The 21,786-nt window shown below is 38.0% G+C and overlaps 2 protein-coding genes and 1 long non-coding RNA gene across 5 annotated transcripts; 2 read left to right on the top strand and 1 right to left on the bottom strand.

The window, feature by feature from the left end:
* Window positions 1-45: 45 nt before the first annotated feature.
* Window positions 46-7,207, top strand: rrm2b (ribonucleotide reductase M2 b). The gene is made up of 9 exons (XM_042507212.2): window positions 46-231; window positions 1,925-2,089; window positions 2,814-2,930; window positions 3,713-3,846; window positions 4,880-4,974; window positions 5,094-5,227; window positions 5,646-5,750; window positions 5,881-5,994; window positions 6,567-7,207. Exons 1-9 carry the CDS (start codon window positions 184-186, stop codon window positions 6,717-6,719), a joined length of 1,065 nt encoding a protein of 354 aa, XP_042363146.1. The 5' UTR covers window positions 46-183; the 3' UTR covers window positions 6,720-7,207.
* Window positions 7,153-9,298, bottom strand: LOC148186607 (uncharacterized). The gene is made up of 2 exons (XR_015779396.1): window positions 9,106-9,298; window positions 7,153-8,738 (listed from the first exon to the last, which is right to left on the bottom strand). It is a non-coding gene; the product is annotated as an uncharacterized LOC148186607 (long non-coding RNA).
* Window positions 8,455-19,274, top strand: mtdha (metadherin a). Of its 3 annotated transcripts, none has more exons than XM_042506495.2 (12): window positions 8,455-8,802; window positions 10,103-10,201; window positions 10,475-10,586; window positions 10,828-10,995; window positions 11,155-11,205; window positions 12,174-12,353; window positions 13,475-13,552; window positions 13,750-13,821; window positions 14,225-14,352; window positions 14,683-14,793; window positions 14,954-15,053; window positions 15,724-19,274. In XM_042506495.2, the coding sequence occupies exons 1-12, from the start codon at window positions 8,455-8,457 to the stop codon at window positions 15,789-15,791; spliced, it is 1,515 nt and encodes a 504-aa protein (XP_042362429.1). In that variant the 3' UTR covers window positions 15,792-19,274. The 3 variants fall into 3 exon arrangements, with proteins under 3 accessions (XP_042362429.1, XP_042362428.1, XP_042362430.1); XM_042506494.2 differs by having other exon boundaries at window positions 13,472-13,552; XM_042506496.2 differs by lacking the exon at window positions 11,155-11,205 and having other exon boundaries at window positions 13,472-13,552.
* The last annotated feature ends 2,512 nt before the right edge of the window (window positions 19,275-21,786 follow it).

Raw genomic sequence — 21,786 nt, 5'->3', positions numbered from 1 at the left:
GGGACTTGGTGGTTTTGTAATGTAGCGTGTGATGTGTATGAGCACTGGAGGCGCTGCACCTCCCTGTGTGGGTTGTCAGTTTAAAGCCAACAAAGCTGCAGCTGCATCCACACGAGGTTATGAGACGAAGCTGATCCACAGCTCCGAATGACATCGACGGTGACAAAATAGTACTGTCGGGAAATGGACCTTGTGAATATATGTCGGCACTCCGATCACCTTAAAGAAACGGTAAGACATTTCTGCACACTGCAATGAATTGTACTATGGGGGACGTTACGTCAAAAACAACCAGTACGTAAGTTTCCTTTCCCGAGACCACGAATAAATGACGGCGAATACGCTTCGACTTAAGTCGAATTAAGGTCTTAGCGTAATGGATGTGGGTTATTTCAAATTTAAGGTTAATATTTTAATGTTACAAAACTGGCCTTTCCTGCTAATGTAAGCTAGCTAGCTTAACTGACAGGGACGTTGTGGGGGTTTGTCGGATATAACAATCGTCGACAAAAGGGTCGACCTAAGTGGTAATAATGGCAATAACGCCTATAATGGTATTTTTCAGGCTTATGTTGGACACGTTACGACATGTCCTTTGTTATGGATCATGTAGTGGATGTTGTTGGAGTTAGCGCGCAAGCGCAGTATTATAATAGCAGCAGTATTATATTTGGTAATTAAAGGGACAATCCTTAAACACGGTTTGTCTGCCAAAGTCCAAAAAACTAACGTAGTAGGGTTACTGCAAGTGCTTTGCTAAATTTAGCAATTAGGGACTTTTCTGTATTTATCAGAGGAGGGGGTGGCTGGGATGGGACTTTTAAAAAAAAAATGAACTCATTGTTGCGTATAACAAAGACTGCGGCATGATGAGTTCAAGTGAAGTGAGTAGGTTTCAGCATAAAGTTTGAAGTCTACACAGTAATTTTGGGCATCTCTGTCATTTTAGGGACTGCTCTTTACGAGAGGAGTGGGTGGCTCTGGTGTGACCTCTGTTTTAGTCAATGACAAAGATTTCCATGTGATGAATACTGAAAGTAGAGTGGGTAGATTTCAGCATCAAGTCTGAAATACAGTAATAGTTGATTTGGGGAGGATTTGCATCATTTTAGGGACTGATCTTTATTCACGAGAGGTGTGGGTGGCTTTGGAGTGACTTTTTAAAATTGTATTTACTCATTGCTAGCTATGACAAAGACTGCCATATGAACAATATTGATACTGAAAGTGAAGTGAGTTGGTTTCTGCATAAAATTTAAAGTCTAACCATAATCACTTTATGTCATTTTAGGGACTGTTCTTTATTTGTAGGAAGAAGGGGTGGCTGGGTTCTGATTTCTATTATTGTTTGTTTGTTTTGTTTTGTTTTGTTTTGAGCCTCTCCAAAGCTACAGATGTTTTTCCCTTGAGCCTCCCTGAGTGACTGGGGGAAATGTATTAACCTTCCATTACCATAAATTAATGTTTAATTTTAAAATGTACCACTTAATGTTTGAAAGATAAAAGAGGAAGACAAAATCCTAAAGTTGCAAAAAAGACTCTTGTCATGCATGCAGCTTAGTTTGTACAAATGTTTTATTTTTGGCTTAATATTAAATGAGACACAGATTGATTTTTTTTTAATTAAATAAAAATATTTTGAGCTTAGATTTTTTTTCCCCTGACACAAGTGTTCAGTCCATGTAATGTGTTTATTGACCACCCAAAGGTAATTTCTGTTTTTACAGTTTGTCTGTGATAAAGTGTCATCTTTTCCTGTGGTTAAACAAATACTTGACATGCCTCCTCCTTTTTACACCACTTTCCCCTCCCATTAACATCAAACAGTCTCTCATAATGTAAAACATAAAGCAATATACCAAACGCAAATTGAGAGTATGTTTACTTGCTGATAAGTTTCTTACTGTGTTCTTGTTCTTTGTAGAACGGCCTTAAGGATAAAGACCCAGACTGTCAAAATGATTCAGAGAAAGAGGAAGAACCTTTACTTCGAGAAAACCCCCGACGGTTTGTCATCTTCCCCATTCAGTACCCCGACATCTGGAAGATGTACAAGCAGGCACAGGCCTCCTTCTGGACAGTGGAGGAAGTGGGTATCAGTTTGACTTTACTAAGCAATTTTGGTAATTTAATTTTAGTGTTTCTCCAGCTGGCTTAATGGAAAGTATACTTACCAAAAGTATTTTGATGAAAACATACATTTCACAGTATCATAATATTTTAAATTGAATACTTTAGAAGAAAAAAATTAAAAATTCAACCGTGCTGTCATGGCACCACTTGAAATGCGCACAACACATAAAAACCATACTGATTGCTATTTCAGGTTGATTCTCCCATACTGTTATCATAATCAGACACGTGTTATTGCCAAGTCAGTTTGCACTTACAAGGAATTTGACTTGGTGATGATTTGTTGCCTAACAGTTAAACACAGAGCAAACATATAAGGGTGAAAAGCTGTATTAGTGCTGTTTTTTAAAAGCTGTGCAGAAATGTGCAGATTATTGTCCCGGGATGCAAAAGTTCTCAGTATGTGGCTTGTTGATGAGGCTAGCTGCAGTTGGAAAGAAACAGTTTTTGTGGTGTGAAGTTTTAGTCCTGATGGATGTCAGGCTCCTGCTTTAGGGGAGTGATACAAAAAGGTTTATATCTATCTATCTTCTCAGCAGAGTGAATAATATACTGCAGTCTGCCTTTGTCCCTTTGGCAGTCCGACACAAATACACCACCAAAACGAAAAGAGACACTTTGTCATCCACTGCAACGTTTATGAGACTGACAGCTGTACTGTTAATGTGTGTGTCTTTCAGGTTGATCTATCCAAAGACTTGGCACACTGGGACCGTTTGAAACCTGAAGAGAAACACTTCATCTCACATGTTCTGGCCTTCTTTGCTGCAAGCGATGGTATCGTCAATGAGAACCTGGTGAGGGATTTCACTCAGCTGTAACAGATGTTTTGTCACTTATCCCTTAAATATGAAGGCACGCACAAGTATTCAGAGAAATTAGTTAATTGCTATTTTATGATGGATCTAGGCTAAAATAACACATTTTCATGATTTGTTTTTCTATTTTTTCTTCAAAATATGACCTATAGTTTTCAGATTACATTTTGTATATCCTGAGATACATTGCCCGTATAGGGTATGAATTTAACACTTTCCCTGTATTGAATAGTTCATGTGCCAACTTATTAAACATTTGCTTCTTTCTGACATGTTTTGCATAGAAATTTTTTAAAAAGTAAAAAAAAAAAAAACCACACAAAAAAATTTACATAACAGTATTTTTTGAATGCTCGAAACAAATCTAATCTTTGGCCAAACAATGACCTGTCAACATTTATAAACAAAACATGTAATTCCTGTTTTTATGTTATCTTCTTCACTGTGGTGCCCCTACGCTATCCTGTCATAGAGAGTCGCAGTTAGTGGAGGAGAGGAGAATTTATCTGGAACAGTGACACAAATTTGTGTCGCAGCCTCTAAATCTGATGAACCTTCAGGTAGAAAAATAAGAATAACAAAAAATAAAAACCAATCAGTGTTTCACACTTTTATATTGTTATCTACAGAGACTAGGCCTAAGAACACAAGTATATCTGTGAGTAATTATTGCTAAACTTTATACCCCTTATCTGGGCAGTGTATCCTCCAGGATGTGGACACTGAATGCCCAACATGTTTGTGTCTTATCTAATATATAGGTGCAGAGGTTCTGCCAGGAGGTGCAGCTCCCTGAAGCACGCTCCTTCTACAGCTTCCAGATCCTCATAGAGACTGTTCATTCAGAGATGTACAGCATGCTCATCAACACCTACATCAGGGACCTGAAGGAAAGGTTAGTTCACGTTTCTCATTTTGATCAAGGCCTTCTGATGCTCAGTGGCGATGGTAAGATGGTAAAGATTATGTGCCACAGTGCCTTTGGCGCAAGTACATAACCACAAACAGACATATTTTTCCCATGTGTATAATCTTCTGAAGATTCATACAAACTGTAAGACTCGCACCTGTTCATCGCAGCCTTAGTCTGCTCCACTTTGTGCAAAATTTCTGTTGCTTTTCCAGCTGCAGCAGATGTTTGTGTACTTACAGACTACAAAGGCAACGGTTTTATTGCATTAACAGACAATTCACAACAAACGAATCAAACTCCATGTTGTATTGTTTTACAATATTTAATCATGGCATCACAGATTGGCAGTATTTCATTTTATTTTTTCAATTTATTTATTTATTAACAAGTGTAAGTTTACATATATTTCACAAACATTCATGTTTGTCTACACTGTGCTGGTCCTTACATATCACTTTACATGCATGAATCACCATAACACGGTAAATGAAAAGGAGACTTCATTACTCACATTTTTTCCCCATATTTTAACCCCCTCTCCCTCCCTCCCTACCTCAGAACAATTAAATGTATTTTAAATGTGTATTTTATCACTTTTGAGTATTTATGTAATTGTATTTTGTGGGACTGAAAGAAATTAGACGTAATTTGTATTAAAATATTTTATGAGCTTGTGTTTGTACATTTTAAATACTTAAAATGTATTATTTAATATGTCGTTTTATTCTCAAATGAGACACATTTTTATCCCCAGATTTACAAACAATGCAAAAAATAGAGAGAAGGACTTAAAGGACTCTACCAAAAGTTACACACTTTGAGCCAAATAGTGCTGTGGAAATAAGGCATTTGACTGACAAAAGTGGATTTTGTCCACATCAAAAATAACACATTATAACCATACAACCTAAAACTGCAATATTCAGTACTTCTCTTAGTTACTGTATTTAACATTCTGATGTTATGTGGTCTTAGCTAGTAATGTGGGTCATTTTGTGTTAACTGTGTGTTTCAGGGACTACTTATTTAATGCCATTCAGACTATGCCCTGTGTCAAACGAAAAGCAGACTGGGCCCTACAGTGGATAAGCGACAGTAAATCCACATTTGGTAAGATACAACATTCAGTACATCATATAGCAAATAGCATTATAATGAGAAACTCTCGTCCAGAGGAGCTCCACATTTATATATAGTAAACAGCAGTTTTTGACACTTTTTCCCATCAGGAGAGCGAATCGTGGCTTTTGCAGCAGTGGAGGGCATCTTCTTCTCTGGCTCATTCGCTGCCATCTATTGGCTCAAGAAGAGAGGACTAATGCCTGGCCTGACCTACTCCAACGAACTGATCAGCAGGGATGAGGTGAGATGAATTCACAGACAAAAAGACATGTAGATCACTTTGCCGAAAGGACCGCCAATTTTGAGTGCAGCTGCAAAAAAGTGGACAAAACTTGGAAGAGGACTTATGTTTTAACTCAGGCTACAATTAAGAAACTGGAGCCAGTTCGGGGTGAAATTTAAGTTATCCATGACATCATGCAGCACATAAATAATACAACATAGAAATCATAGTCATTGCTCTTGCAGAGGCTGTGCAAGTTCTTCCTGTCACATCAGGCCATTCAGCTCACTCTGAGGCGACTGTTCTGTATCAGTGCCTATATTTGCTGATACTTTGATGCTGCTTTGTTTGGCTCTTCCATTCATACTTTGCTGTTTGAAAATGGCAAAAGGAAATACTGAATTATCTTTATTTTATATGTTAATGTGTCTCTTAGGGACTGCACTGTACCTTTGCCTGCCTGCTGTACAGCTACCTGGTGAAGAAGCCATCAGAGGACAGGGTCAAGGACATCATCACCAAAGCTGTTAGCATCGAGCAGGTCAGACAGTGTTTTTATTTACTTATTTATTTATTTTTACAGTTTATTTATATCGACTCACACTGCAATAGACCAATAAAGCAAAATCTTGTTCTGTAAATATATAAATGCATCTTGTTTGGTGTTGCAGGAGTTTCTGACAGAGGCCTTGCCAGTAGATCTCATTGGAATCAACAGTTGTCTGATGAAGCAGTACATTGAGTTTGTAGCCGACCGTCTTCTCAATGACCTTGGACTGGCCAAGGTAACTATCATACAAAAAAAAAAAAAATATATATATATATATATATAAATCACAATCAAAAATACACATTTTTCCTCTTACCTGTAGTGCTTTCGATCATTTTTGATAGTTTTAACGTGAGTTGCAGGGTGTTGGAGATATCAGCCGTAGCACTGTCTGCCTTCTGTCTAAAATAATAGAATTAGATGGCATGTGCAAATGCTTTATTTTTTTGGCGCTTTGAGAATGACAAGCCAAGTGCCACATCATTTCATTATATTGGACAGAAGGCAGACATTTTTTCAGCCAAAATCTCCAACACTCGGAGACTCTCACCAAAACAATCTAGACTGATATAAAGCACTACAGGGAAGACAAAAAAAAAAGTATTTTTTGATTTTTGGGTTAACTGTCCCTTTAAAGCAGTCCTCTGCAGTCTAAAACCTTGGAAAAACTACCATAATGACAGATGCTTTGCACGTTATTTAAAGAAAGAAATGCAATCAAATAACATGAAGATGTGTTGATCAATTGTGTTTTGATTGCTATTTGTAATAGTAATAATAATGATTTTCTCTCTCCTTTTATCAAAGGTATACCAAGCTGAAAATCCATTTGACTTCATGGAGTCCATTTCACTGGAGGGGAAAACCAACTTCTTTGAAAAACGAGTGGCGGAGTATCAGAGATTTGGAGTTATGTCAAGTATGATGGACTGTGAATTTACTCTGGATGCAGATTTCTAAAACTTCGATGACATTTTGTTACAACATTGTTACATTTGAGCTATTTATTTATTTTGTTTAAGAACCTGATAAAAAAAAAACACTCTTCGGTCTTGTCACAATACTATCACAGTATTACAAAAGACACGTGCAGTTGCAGATAAAATTAAGTTGCATTGTTTCAGCAGGCATGTATAACTTTTTGGCAATACGGATTGAGCATTATATCTGGAGATCATTAGATGCAAAAACAGTTTGCTGGGTGAACAAATGGATCCTGTAAGCCCTGCCCATGGCTCTTTGTTTACCTCGACATATTGCAGGGCAGACGTGTAACCGGAGTATTGGATAAACATATGGGTGATAGGAGTTATTAATCTGTACCTCAAAATGGTTAATATCTAGAATATATTTTATTCAAGCTGCAGTTTTGGCAGTTGACTTTTATGGTTGATTGTTTTAACATTTTGTCATTTTTAATGTAAAATAAAATATTTTGTAAAATGGAACATTAATTGTAATTTAATAGTTTTTGATAGGGAAATGTATGTTATTTATCAGAGCAGGGGGTTAGCTGGGGGGTGGTTTAGTTTTGTTTTTTTGTTGGTTTTTCTTTTTGTTTTTTTTTTAATATATCACGACCCTCCCCAGACATTGGGTAGAATGATTGGGGGAAAATACATGAAGCCCCCTCCACCATAAGTTACCAAAATTCATAGTTTCTGGTTATGATAAATGTAGTGGTGTTATGTGATGAAGTAATAATACTTAGTAAAAGTACTGTAACGCCATTGTATTTTATAAAGAAAATGTATACTTCACCATTACTTTTCCCCTAAGCATTTTCCTTACTTACTTACTAAAAATAGGGTAGGAAGGGAGGAGGGGTGGATGGAGGAATGAGGAAATGTTAGGGACAGAAAAACTGGGCTTTGGTTTTTAAATTCTTTAAGTTTTAAAAAAGACCTTGTTTTTTCTTTAATAGTCATGTACACTCCAATTATAAGGTGGTGTACACGTTATGAAGAATTACACCATAATTCTCAAAATTCTGGCCACATGCTTTTGTTTTGTAGCATTTATTTATTTTTTTACTTTCAATACTTGCGTACATTTAATATGATAAAATTACTTTTTATAAGTATAGTAAATATATAGTTTAAGATGAGATAAGATAAAACTTTATTGATCCCACACTGGGGAATTTCACTTGTCACAGCAGCTCAAACAGAAATTTAAAAATATACAAATATAACAAAATATAAAATATAAAGTATAAAGTACTCAAGACTGTTTACAGTGTATGCACCTTAAGACTTAATATTTGTATAGGTGACTTCAACTTCTATCAAAGATATTTTTCTAACGTGCGTTTCAAACCCACTTTGTAGGCTTGAAGGTCATAGCATCCCATAATCATCCAAGAAACTATACTGCATTCCTCATTTTGTCCCCCGTTCATAAATAATGAACAGTCCCTAAATTATCTGTTCATACAGTGATCAGAGAGCTAATCTCAGCAGTTTTATTTTCAGATCGGGGTGACCAGTTATAAACAACTATTTAACTATTTATTTGGGTATGGCCAAATCCTGAAATCTAGCTCTACTGCTGACCTTCTAACAGTCCGCATAAATCGGTGTAGTTTTACTGACATTTCACCCAGCAGTCAGATCAGATTAGCCACTCCTCCGTTAGCATACGGATGCTGGCAATGAAAGCTAACAGCTAGCTAGTGTTTTCGTAATTTGGAAAGATGGCTGGGGACCTGCGAGGTTTTGCGCTGGAAAAAGCCGAGTTGCTTTCCAGCCGATTGAAGGAGCTCTTGACGTCGGGACAGGGGTATGTTCGGGATCAGTTCGGGGTGGATTTGGGTCTGAAGCCTGATGTGTATCCGACGTGGGTCATCCTGTCTACGGCCGCGGTGGGTCTGCTGCTGCTTCTCTGTCTGTCCTGGGCCGCCGTCTGTGGCGGTGTGTTTGTCGGGAAAAAGCGGGGATCCCCGGTCACACAAGGCAGCTGTGAGCCTAGCAAGGCCAGCTTCGTTAAAATTGCCAAACCAGAAGAGCACAAAAAGAGGAACAAAAAGAAAACGACTGAAAAGGTAACGTTACTGCTGGCAGCGCTAATGAGCAGCTGAATCATGGTGAATCAAAACAAGTGCGTCTGTTTATATGTCGAGAAACAATTAACGTCAGCGCTAAACAAAGTGAAATCAGTTAGCGTTAGCTACCTTTAAAGTCATTTAATAAGTTGATTCCCTCTGTTATTTTCACTAAAGTTGAGTTGAACGTTAGGTAGACAACTTTGCTATCTCGTACACCATGAATTAGCTAACGTTAGCATCACGGCCCACTTTGTTTACACAATAACAAGCTATCAAGGGACTATCGTGTGACCCACTTACCAAATGACAAAAATAAACCAGCTGAAGACACGACGAATCACGGTATCTCGTCCAGAACACGCTAACTACCCAGATAAATGTTAGGACCTGATTAGCCAGTAGCTAATGACAGTTCAAGTTAGGTAACGTCATTAAAAACCTTATCGTATGCACACACTTAACTATAATTTAACTATAAGTTTAAGTATATTTTAAGGTATGACATACCTGATGTAGGGGTAGGAATACAACAATATGGTATTATCGCGATGCTTGAGTAGATGAGCTTAGTATGACATATATTGTTATATATTGTGATCCATGACCTCATTTCAACTGGAAATCATGTCTCCAGAGGAATACCTTGTCAAAAAAATCAGTTTTTATCTAAAAAGACAAGTTTTCAATCTGTTCATCTCACTTTAATCATTTTTTAAAAAGCAAAGTGTATCCAGTAGACTGAAACAGCCACTGATTACTACTGTAGGCTACCATGGTTTAATTTGTATTTGTAATATTACATTCATATAATTATACATGGATAGTTTCTGTTTCTATGCCATATTGTCATGCAAAAATATCAGGATAATATGATGTATCTATTTTTGCCTGCACCCTTAACCTGAAGCATAGCACTTGTTTTCATGATTAATAAACTGTATATATAAGGTGGAAAGAGGTTGGTTTCACAGATCTGTGATCAAGGTTTGCTGCTTATAAAGCTGTAATTCAATCAGTATAATAACAATTCAAAAACAACATTTTAAACGTGACTACATTGGCTATTCAGTTCAGAGCCAAAAGTCTTATGAAGTTACCCACCACAGAATGGATCCTGTTTTTAGATTTAGAATTGTAGGTTAGTCAATGTTTCCAGTTTAAAAAAAACGTATGTCCATGTAGCAGTCTGATTTGTGAAGTAAATTATGAAAGATCCACCTTGAAATTAAATGACAGTCTGCAATTAGGTATGTATGTTTAACATCATGTTTATCTGATGTCTGTCTTTCTCTCCCAGAACACTCAGTCCAATGGACAACCAGTGGCTGTAGCTCAGGAGGATGTTAAAGTGACCGAGGTGGTTTCCAAGCTAGCCCAGCAGATAAAAACCAACAAGGTATGCTTCAGCAGCTGCTGCCAAACTAAAAGGACCCAAAACTGATGATGGGCAGGGCAGCTACACATTTCTCTAAAGTCTTGCTCATTTGTGTTGAAGTTTAATGAGACAGTTTTATTGGTGAAATACTGCTGAAATCTCACTGTCACTCCTTGTCAGATTTGCCGATGTGGCTAGGCTTCAAAGAACAACAAAGTTACAGGATTGCTGTCAGTATTTTTTTTTTTAAACCCTGTTCTTTCATTAATGTTGCTTTAATTTCTCTCTCCACAGGTTCATGAGGTACAGGCGCCTGTGCACGTGAAAAAGAACAAGAAGAAAACCAAGACAGAGGTGAAACCAGTCCAGCATGTGTCTACAAATGACGGGAAGGAACCTGATGATGGTGAGACGAAACTGTTGTAGGGGATGTTTCATAACAACTTCTCATTTTAAACTGATGCTGTAGTTTTAGCCTGTACACACCCCTCACGTGGGCAGTATTCACAGCCTATTTGACCTCTGTGGTCTTGCCTGTTGTAACCAGCGTCAACAACAGTTCATCCACAGTCAATCATTGAAGTTATTATCACTTACTGCAAAGTAAGTCACCTAACTATTTAATGTTGTTTTTTGGTGTCCAACAGGTGCGTGGGAGACCAAAGTCAGTAACCGAGAGAAGAGGCAGCAGCGCAGAAAGGACAAGGGCCCTGAGGACTCGGGTGGCCCAGGAGGGGTGGAGGCTCCCAAGAGCAATGTGGAGGCACCTGTGGCCTCAGCACCTACCAACACCAGGAAGAACAGAGGAAACCAAGGTATACATCAGTGCAACAAACATGTTTTTACAATATAGTGTTGACAGAACTGAGCATATGTTTAGCAGCTTGATTTGAACAGTTCACTCATGTCGTAAAAAGAATTATCTGGTAATGTTGTAAGGTACTCAGATATGTTATTTTGCCACATTGTTACAGAGTCCCTGCTTTCAAGGCCCACTGCAAAAGGGGAGACAGCTAGTGCAGCGGGTAAAGAAACATATTTTTTTAAGCATTTATTGTGACGGAGATATGAAAACTATTCAATAGCTTCCCTTTTCTTTAGTTCTTTTTCCTTATATTCCTAATTAAAGCTTTTCTAGTATATAGATGAGGAGGACGATATACATAAAGATGTCCTCCTGGGTGTGGTAACTGAACGAGCCTATGATAGTTTTTAAAGAAATGATCTTGGTCTTAAAGGAAAACTTTTGTATTTTTCATCTTGGACCTATGTCTAAGTTAGGGATGCACGATATTGGACTTTTTGCTGATATCCGTTATGCCAATATATAACAACTCTTTTGGCTGATAACCAATACTGATATATACACTTTCTTTCTCACTTAATTTTAGTCATCATCAAGTCTCATCTGTATTAGAATTAAAATCATATTATGCATAACCTATGGAGATATAAAATACAATGCTTTTCAGTGTATGTAATATTCTTTCATTGTGGAAAAAAAGACAGATACTCCAACTTAGGGTTGATGCTTTGTGCATGAAATCGGCATGTTAGCTGATTCCAATATTTCATTTTAAAACTAATATCTGTCAATAACAATGACATGTTGATATTATTGTGCATCCTTAATCTAAGTGACTAATGGAGACATTTTTCTAAAATTGGACCAGTATTGAGAGATACCTGCAGCTGCAGCAGCAAAACAGGTTGTAATGTAAACCCTGCGGGCAAATAGGCACTGTCAATTTATGTAATTTTACGTCATTTTATGTCCACTAAAAGTGCTTGTTTTTGTTACTGACGGGCTCAGACTGTTATTAGAAGTGTCTGACAACATTACAGAAAAGACTCCTCAGAGAAATGAAACATTTTTTTCAACCTTTCGCTGATGTGGTCTATTTGTCAGTGTGTGTCTTACTCAAGGACAAGTCACTCATTGACAAAGCATCCTGTGTGAGTCCCTGTCTTCCCCCGATGTCTGTCTCCTCAGTGACTTCCAGGTGGAGAGAGGAGCCTTCAGTTAATGGCGGAGGATGGACCTCTGTCAACCTGTCTGTGAAGGTCCCTCGTCAGATGGCTGCTATGGAGGGGACCAAGTGGAATACCATGCCCACGGCTACTCATTACAGGGCCCCTCCTAAGACTCAGTCCTGGGGACAGGAAACACAAGGTACCACCCCAACCTGGGTAGACCTCTGAACACCACATATCTAAATATTAATAGCAGTGCTGGCTTCGCTCAGCACCGTGGATTTGAAACAAAACAATAAATATGTTTGGGAGTAATCACATACACATTGGGTGAACAGTGTCAGGCTTTTAGTCTTTTTTATTCTTGTGTGATTTAACAGTCCCAGTTATTACTATGTAGATTAGCAGTATGATCAGAGATTTCAACATACAGGATCATTTGTGTCCACACACCTATTTCAGCATTTTCAAGACTGGCTACAATAACGATAAAACCATTTTGTATGCTAACATAATTAAAAAAAAAAAATTACAATAAGATTTTTCTTGCATTTAATTTCACTGAGATAAAAGTATATTTTTAAGGCTTTCCAACTGAGCCATCTGCTGGACAAAAGTGGTATTGCAAGAGTAAGAGCAAGAGAAATAGGCTGGAGTGGCATTGTTAAAAATTTGAAACCTTAGTAAATTGGTTTGTTTTCTTTCAAATACATGGTGAGACGGCAATGAGCAGTTTGAGTTTTTAAGTCATGGCTCAGAAATTAGCAAGAAAAAATAAATTAAAAAAACAAGAAAATGCTGAAGTGCTGAATATTGAGTAAAAAATATGTATACATTTTTTCTGAAACTTGATTTTAAATAAAAACTAATTGCTTCTAAATATAGTTTGCTGGACATTTTTCCAGATTATTTTTTTTAATTTGCTCTTATTTTCTTGTCACCTTTTACTCATTTCTTGCAATTTATGGGACATTTCTTGCCAAGATGTTCTTTGCCTTTTTTCCCCATGTTTTCAAAAGGAATCAAACCAATTTATTCATCTTAACACAGCACAAGAAAACTGATGATGTTCCAGGTTCGAAGGGTTAAAGAAGCTATATGCATTTCTCAGAATATGTATATGATTTTAGAGTCTGAGCTGGGATTGTCTGCACACAGTTCTAAAGATTGAGGTCGCTGAGCCAGCAGCTAACAGTGCTAACTCTACAAACTGTGCTAACAACATTGTCTGAAGATGTTATTGAGCTCCACTATTTGTTTGTCAGAGCAGCATTTCGACGATATAAATTATAGCATGTTTCTGTGTGCTCTCTCCAGCAGCATGGGGTGGCATTGATAGTCGTATGAAGACTGACCTCAACCCTGTTACCTTCTCCATGCTGGGACTAAACACCACAGGTTGGTATTGTGATTGACTGTTATCACCCAGTCACAAAGCTGACTCTACTTCCGGGATGTGTATTCAGAAGCATGTTTGATGTAGCTTTTCCACTTTACTGTAACAGCTTCCAGTGAGGGTTTTTTTCTGCACCTTGACTTAGTTACCTTTTTTCACCTCCCGCTCTCTCTCCATCTCCCTCTGACTGGCCTCTCAGATCCAGTATCAAATTCAATGGAGCTGCAGTGGGCGAGGGGCCCTGATGTTGATGATGAATGGTCTGGATTCAGTGAGTATTTCCGCAGCCTATTTCACGCAGCTCAGCCTTCTAAAGAACACCAGATCATAAAAAGAAAAGTTAAAGCTTCCAGTGATTTTTTTTTTTTGTCAAAGTTTAATTTTATGTCTTAAAATTAAATACATGCACAGAAAAAACATCAATTCTTATATCCCGTCCTGTGACCATCAAGACTCGATGTGATCCGATCACCCAAACTGCTTGCCGAGGTGGTCTGGTATGCATTTGACCACATATCTATGACAGGACAAAGGCTAATGCTTCCTGATGTGTCCCCAACACGGTCATAACAGGAAAATATGTCAGCTGCTAACATGACTTGCGGAAGTGTGGACATAGTAACTGTGTGCAGGGCCAGCAATAATGTACTGTGTGATGATGGGAATTATTTTAGATGGCATAGCAGCAGTGGATCCAAGCTCTGACTGGAATGCTCCAGAAGTGCACTGGGGAAACTATGAAGAGCCCCCTCTGTTGGTGACACCAGTGCCTCCAGTGAAGGAACAGCCAGTCCCCAACAAGGTATCACTGACGCTCTGTCAAACCCTTTACATGGTTAACTAACCATGAGACATTTTTAAATAAACTCTACATAAAGCCTTAAAGTCTTAATACTATTTTAAGAAGGCTTTTTATATTCTGGATTAAAGAGGCAATACAAATGCTAAGATGTTAAACATTTGCATGAATAGAAAAATCAGCAACAGAATACCTTTGATTCTCTTTTGTGATTCATTTGGTATTTTAATGTCCATCCCAAAGAGTACTTCCTGTTTTCTCCCTGCCATTGGTTACCAGAAGCTAGTGATTCTAATTGTCTGATAACCTGAATGTCTGTTTTTGTGATGGCAGGTGTCAGAGGATGAGAAGGACACTGAAGACCCCTCTGGTGGAGCAGCCAAATCCAAGAAGAAGAGGAAAAAGAAGAAGAAAACAGAAGAGGAGGCTGCATCTGAGGCTCAGGCAAGAAAAGACAAACATCAAGCTGTCAGATTAAAAACCTTGCTATAAATTATGAAACAGTTTTATTTATTTATGGCATTTATTTGTACATATTTACATCAAATTAACATAGGCATTTTTTTCTCAGTTTTGTAATGTCATTGCATTTCTTTGATTGTAGTTGGTGAGCACAACGCCTCCCGTCAACACAGTACCCAAACTCCAAGAGCCTCCTGTGCTGGCCTCCAAAAAGCAGAATCCCAGCATATCATCTTCTCAGAGTAGGTTTCAACGGCTCAGACTCTGAGTTCATATTAACTCACAGCAAGGATATATATATATATATACAGCATACATATAGTATATATATATATATATATATATATTTGTAGTACAGATTGTTTGCAGGTCCATCTGCTTTCATTTATTGATTGAAATTTATCTACAGCGTTAAATTGTAGTGTGTAATACCTTTATATATGCATTGAGGGGAAACTCTGTAATCATATACACACACATGCACAATCAGGACCTATACATGCATTAAATGGAGAGACGTCAGAGTTAGGGGGCTGCCCATGGAAAGCAGTTGGAGATTTGGTACCTTGCTTCAGGGTACCTCAGCAGCGCCCAGGAGGTGAACTGGCGCCTCTGCAGCTACCAGTCCACACTCCATACTTGGACCAGACGGGGACTTGACCCAGCGACCCTCTGATTGCCAAGCCAAGTCCCCACAGACTATTGCTGCCTTACTGTACCTATATACTAACCTGCAATCTTTCAATAAGGAAAAGATTATTTATCCAAAAATGAGTCTCAAATTTGGTTAAAAATATCTTCAAATGTCTTAGAAAGCATTACATTTTGGTGCCTGTAGACTCCCTTAGTATAGTAAAAATAAGATGGTTCTCAGCAGAAACGTTTTATTTTTCCTTTTTCATCTTCTTGCAGAGAAGCCTGAGCAGACTGTGGAGCCTCCGAAGCCCTCTCAGAAGAAGAAGGTACGAAGGGAAATATGAAGTCACATCATTGGTCCACACAAAGCATATGCAAATGATTGTAAAACGTGTCACATGCAATAACTACCAGGTACAGAGTTTCTTTCTGAGATACATAAACAGTTTATGAGTTACCGAAACAAAAAGAAGGCAAGCGGTGGATATCAGCTGCTTCGCTAAATGTAGTGATGAAATGTGGTCCTATGGACTGAGATCTTAACTAATTTGCACTATTTGCTACACTGCAACCAGAGTGGAGTTTCAGGGGAGGTGGACTTGCAGTGCAGGTACATGTTCATGTAATACTTTTTTTATGGCATCAAAAGTGTTTTTTTTCCCTCTCGAAGTGTGTGTGTTTATAAATTCAACCCCAAAAACACAACATGTTTTTTTTTTTTTTTTGTTAATGGAAATTTCCAAAAGAAGAAAACATGTTTTCTCCGAATAATATTGCACTTTGTTTTGTTTACCATGCTTTCTGCCTCTATATCAATACTGAGATGTGTGGGAGCAAGCTGCATGTGTGGGCTGGTCTCAGATGGGGATAGGTTCAGGTTTTTTTCAAGTCTATCCCTGTACAACCCTCATGTATCTATATGTACACAGGGTTGCTTGGCCATAAAGTCATACCCTCATAGCGTAACTACATTATAAGTAATAGGGTTCAAAAATCCACACTCCTCACTTTGTGCAAAAATGCATTCTCAAGTTTATCTGAAGCTAATATGAGGATGCAGTCCCAGCAGTCATATGGGGTTTGTTGCCACGATAAAACCCTGACAATAAACCTTCACGTGACTGCCTGAACAAAGGTTTGATGTAGCTGTTCTCAGACTGCTGAAGCCTGGTATTAGTTTTGAATGTTTGAACATTAGGCGGCACTTTTTCACAGTAAGGCTCCAATCATACAGAGCTCATTTTAACACCATTTTCATTGCAGATTTGGAAATCTGTGAGTTTACTTCTTAGCAAAATAGCGGAATAAATAAAGAAGAAGCAAGCTGCAGAACACACTCTCTGATTTGGGCCTAAAAATGCATTTTGTACCTCATTTGTTACATTGTAGTAGCGCTATGAAGGTGTCACTGCACAGCCAGTATGGACAAGAGTAATGATTACAGCAGCCTATGACTCTCACAACAAACACATTACAAATGTTGTGTTAAAATAGGTTTGCCTATCCTTTTAAGTAATATCTACCAAAATCTATCTTTTGATTACAAACATGCTCCTTGTAAAAGCTCCTTCATAAAGAATGGCAGCTGTAATCAGGTTGTTTCACAGCAGAAAAAAATAGTATTTGGCCATGGAAACTTCTCCACAACCACCCCTGCAGTGTATCCCACCTCTTTACTGTACATATGTGTGGTAGTATGTTCCAAACTTTCTTTTTTTGCCAAAATATGGTTAAATACAGTACTAGGCTTGAGCTTCGAAGCTGTGGGGAGATACAAAGCAAGACACTGACTACAATTGCATGAAAAAAATCTGTTTTTTTGCCCTTATTCCAAAAAAACCCCAATATTCCTACTAAGCTGTTTACATTGGCTAATGAAAATGAATACTCCGCATTTATTCCCACATACATGCAGGCGTGCATACTCCGATGAATGGCCCTAATGGGTCTTATACTACGTCAAAATATTTTAAAGGGAGTGGCTGTCGCTTGTGCCATTTTTGTTTCTTTGCATCAAAATCAAGGTTTTCCAAAGATTTCCACCTGTGGCACACTTGTTCTCCCCTGCGTGCACAGCCTCTCTTTCATTCCTTCAACCACCTGCTTGTAAAGTTTGGCATTCCAGTATGTACACATACTGTAAAAACTGTCGATATCCATGTCTTTCAAAAGGTTAAAAAGGTGTGTTTCTCCTTCTGACCAGAAATCTTGGCTTTTTTTTGTTTGTGGTTGAGGCGTTCATCTCTACCACGGCCTTGCAAACTGTTGTTTTGTGTACAACACATTTGTGACAGCACACAGAGCTGACAGCAAACAGACAAGCTGTGTGTATTGCAAAGTGCATTAAAAACCTAAACTAAGACGTTTATTCTGAATGCGCTGCATACATGTCGAAAGGCTTCTTCTGGAACCCTCAATAATACAGCGCCACGTCTCAATCGGAAAATGCTACATTTAGAAAAAGGCCTATTAAAAAATATCCAAATGGAATATGCTGTTAACATGACGCACATCAAATTCAGAATAGTGTCACATTTGGAATAATATTGGAATATAAGTGTGCATGTAAACATGTCACTGACGGAATGTATTTAGCCAGATTTGGTAAAAATTTAAGTGACGATTCGGAGTGCACTGTCAGCAGAAAAATTACTGTTTTATCAGTTATGGATAAGATGAGATGATTTCTTCAAGGACAATGCTGAATTTGAAATTTGGACTTTGTAAACTGATTCTGGGTTCACATTGAGGACTGTAGATAACTGTTGTGTATAGAGCGCAGTAACTGATATGAATCACCAGGAGGCACTGTAATGTGACGTAAAGGAGTCGTGGGATTACCCCATAAAGCAGTAGCACTATTCGTGTCTGTCTTTAGCTGACTAGACTGTGCATTGATTTTCTACTTAGTTGTCCCTCCTGCACTCATGTCTGATTTTTATTTTTTTAATCTTCCAGTTTTGTGCTTGAAAAAGCCATGCCATATGTACAGATTGTAAGGGCTTTTTCCAGTTCTGTGATTGCACTGTGCAAAAGGCTGTATTGAGTTCCTTTTGATGTCGATGAATTGTTTTTTACTACCTTTTTGCAGAATGTGAAATGTGTAATTTGTTTGTTTGTTTAACCTGACATCCAGGATTTACGATGGGGATTTTTTTTTTTTTTTTTACATAAATTGAGAATGAAGACATACATAGAGATATGAAATGGAGCAGCTTTAATTCCATATCAATATATTAAACAACACAGACACACACACAAACATATAAAAGGAATTTAATTCCATGCCTTAACCTGTAGTTGCATAGAAAGTGCATTGGCATCCTTTTTTTATAGTTTCCAACCAATTGCAAGTTTTGATGTCAGAAATTAATTTCATCTTGCATGACTTTGATAACAGTACTTGTGTACATGACATGAACGATCTCTTGCTTTAACTGTTAGTACTTGGTCCAAGAGTACCACTCAGTGTATATACTGTAAGAGCTTTTTTATTGAGATAAATTGCAGCTTTTTTCTGTGGACATCTTAGCGGACATTAAGAGGAGTCTGTTATTGGTAGTCAAAGAGCCTTTGTGCATCAAGGTGTTGATCAGCTGGTGGTGATGCATAGTTGTTAGTAGAGCTGATAGAACAAAATGATACCTTGTCGCTGTGGCTTCAGGCGCCCCTTTTTTTTAATTTCTACTGATGAATAAAATGGATTCAATCAATGTATTTATATAATTATCTCTAGGACACGGTTATGTGAATGATTTTGTTTATTGAGGAGATACAAATGATATTTCTATGTTTGTTTGGTAAAAATAAACGAGAATTGCTTGGTACCATATTGCCATAGATTTTTTTTGTGTGTCTTCAGGCTTTCTTACTAAACCTATGGTTTACATTATTTATTTATTTATTTTATTTCTTGAGGCTTAAAGTTTCAAAGTAACAACAGCAATACAGACTGTTTCAAACGACAACACAATCCTTTTTCAAGAAGTAAACGGGTACCAAAACTTTTGCTCCAGCAACAGAATAGCAATAAAAAAATTAATGGGGGGCTTAGTGATCAAATGTTTACATTTATAGAGATATTGTTGAGTCTAACATCCAGAGCAGGGCTGGATATTGGTACTTGATATTGTTAATGGTATTCTATTCAGGATTGTTGTTTACTGTTTTTAAATGTGCTTTACTTCTTTTTGCCACCTTTATTTGCATCCATCCCGTATCGTGTCTCTTTGATGCCTTCATATTGCAGACTGGCACCTGGCTGCTACCTTTTTATATAAAGCCCCAGCCTCATCTAAGCACTGTGGGGGTACATGCCCATAAACCAGAGCTCAGAAAATAAGATAAAAACATGAAAATAAAAGCAGAGGGCAGAGTCTCTGAGGAAAGACACACCAGCACACACTTTAAGTGTGTCATAAGTGAGGATTTAGAGGGATTACATTTGTATGAGTATGTTGATTGTTTTTTTAGGAAAATCCCACATAGTATATCTACCTCAAATGTATTCACAAAATATCCCAGTACAAAGTAACATGGAAATGTCTCCAGACAAACAAGAACTGCATTAGATTTGTGTTTCCCCGGGAGTCTAATGCAGGACCATCAGCCAACAGCAGCAGTGGCTAACTTCCAACACCAAGCATGGAGCTCACACTCATGCAGCAGCTACAACCCATACACTCTGTGGTGTGGTGACGTTCAGCATGGTGTATATGACCGAATGGGCAATTTAGCATGCCACATGCCACCAAAATGTTCGAAATTATGACTGTACTACATGCCAATTCATTCACATTATGGGTATCAAGTAATGCATTTGACTGATATCACTTGATATTGGTATCATTTGAAGGGTAGTAATATTGGTATTGATATAGTATTTTTTTAAACAGTATCAAGCCCTAAATCCAGATCTCCTCAGGCAAGTTATATCTATGAAAAGTCCTGTGGAAGTACTGATGATTTAACCATGTTTAATCATGTTTTCGTTGCCAAAATAACCTTAAAGTATGAGTTAGAGGCATATTTTTGTAGCAGAATTCCCCACAAACAATGCTGACACTAAACTATGCTTTTTCCCTGTTCACTTGCATCTTGTTTTCATGTTTTATGTCAAACTAATCCAAAATCTGTGATTAATACAGTGAGGATTCACTACATGTCACGGTGCAAATCTTTGTCAGCCGCCAGGCCTGTGATAGGTGCTGGTTGCAGCGACTTTCCTGAGGCCAAACCGCTGCCCCAGTCAGTGTGGTGAGACAGTCGCATGGCACGCTTATAGAGCCTGACCTCCTTCGTCTCATCAGGCTTTCCATCCCTTATCTCTCAGTTCATTTAGGATTTACCAGTTTTTAATCTCTTTCAATCTCTAGCTCACTGTCCATTCAACTTCGCTTCAGAGGGATATCTTTTTTTTTCTCAATTCTTCCCTGCCAGAGGATTGTTCTACTTATTTTTCTTGTTTGTGTGTATGAAAGGCAGATATATTAATAGTGAAGGTCACTCTTTAATGGATGGTGCTGTCGTCGCTCAAAGCCCTGCTATGAAAATCACTCGCTAATGCTGTTTTAAAAAAAGACCCATCCAAAGTCCCCGTGTCTGAAGCCCACAGGCTTCACATAGTGCTATGCCGAAACAAGTCAGTAGATAGTGACAACATTAAATGGTCAAACGTACATCAGTTCTCCTATTGGGATTGTTTTGCTCTACATTAGGTCTGGAAAAAAAAGGATAATAAGGCTTTGTATTTCAGGTCAATGTGTCAGAGCTCTCTCCACACGTACATTAATTCTTCTGTTTAATATTTCCAACACCCTCTTGAGGCTGGAAAAATGGACAGTTTGAGTTTCAGTTTGAGATGTCCTCTTCAGATTGCGTTCCAACATTTAAAGAGGTGGCAGTCTGGTCAGTATTAAGTCATGGCAGGAGAGGAAAATCCCCTAATGTGACGGTGATGCGGTCCACCCACCAGAGCTTAGAGCTGTGGTCACTGGCCCATCTGTCAGGCTTGATCCAGGATGTTTGCACAGACGGGGATACAAACTGACATGAAATGAAAGATTTGTTTCTTGCTCTAACTCTGCAATGAAACACATCAAACCATAGTCAATTTATTTCAACCCATTAGTCAGAATAAATGTTGGTACTGCATTTTTCTGTAAACAACAGATATGTTGCATTTGCACATGTCATATGTAGCAGATATATTGAAATAATATGTTCAGTTTCTTTTGCTTCCGTTTTCAATTTTATGTGGCAGTAAAGTCATGGTTAACATGTGGTTCAGTTTAGGCACAAAAAACATTTGGTTAGGGATAGGAAAACAGTGTTTTGGCT

Source organism: Plectropomus leopardus, chromosome 17 (assembly GCF_026936395.1).
Source record: "Plectropomus leopardus strain MGB_pleo_1.0 chromosome 17, ASM2693639v1, whole genome shotgun sequence".
Classification (NCBI taxonomy): Eukaryota; Metazoa; Chordata; class Actinopteri; order Perciformes; family Serranidae; genus Plectropomus; species Plectropomus leopardus.
Note: the sequence above shows the minus strand (reverse complement) of the source record. Positions and strands in the feature narration are given on the sequence as shown.

Bases quoted from the DNA above. Each gene is read 5' to 3' on its own strand.
- rrm2b (XM_042507212.2), top strand. From the start codon at position 184: ATGGACCTTGTGAATATATGTCGGCACTCCGATCACCTTAAAGAAACG. The intron at 3,847-4,879 runs GTTAGTTCACGT...TGTGTGTTTCAG, and splicing joins ATCAGGGACCTGAAGGAAAG to GGACTACTTATTTAATGCCA. The intron at 4,975-5,093 runs GTAAGATACAAC...TTTTCCCATCAG, and splicing joins CGACAGTAAATCCACATTTG to GAGAGCGAATCGTGGCTTTT.
- mtdha (XM_042506494.2), top strand. From the start codon at position 8,455: ATGGCTGGGGACCTGCGAGGTTTTGCGCTGGAAAAAGCCGAGTTGCTT. The intron at 13,822-14,224 runs GTGAGTATTTCC...GAATTATTTTAG, and splicing joins TGATGAATGGTCTGGATTCA to ATGGCATAGCAGCAGTGGAT. The intron at 15,054-15,723 runs GTAGGTTTCAAC...ATCTTCTTGCAG, and splicing joins CAGCATATCATCTTCTCAGA to AGAAGCCTGAGCAGACTGTG.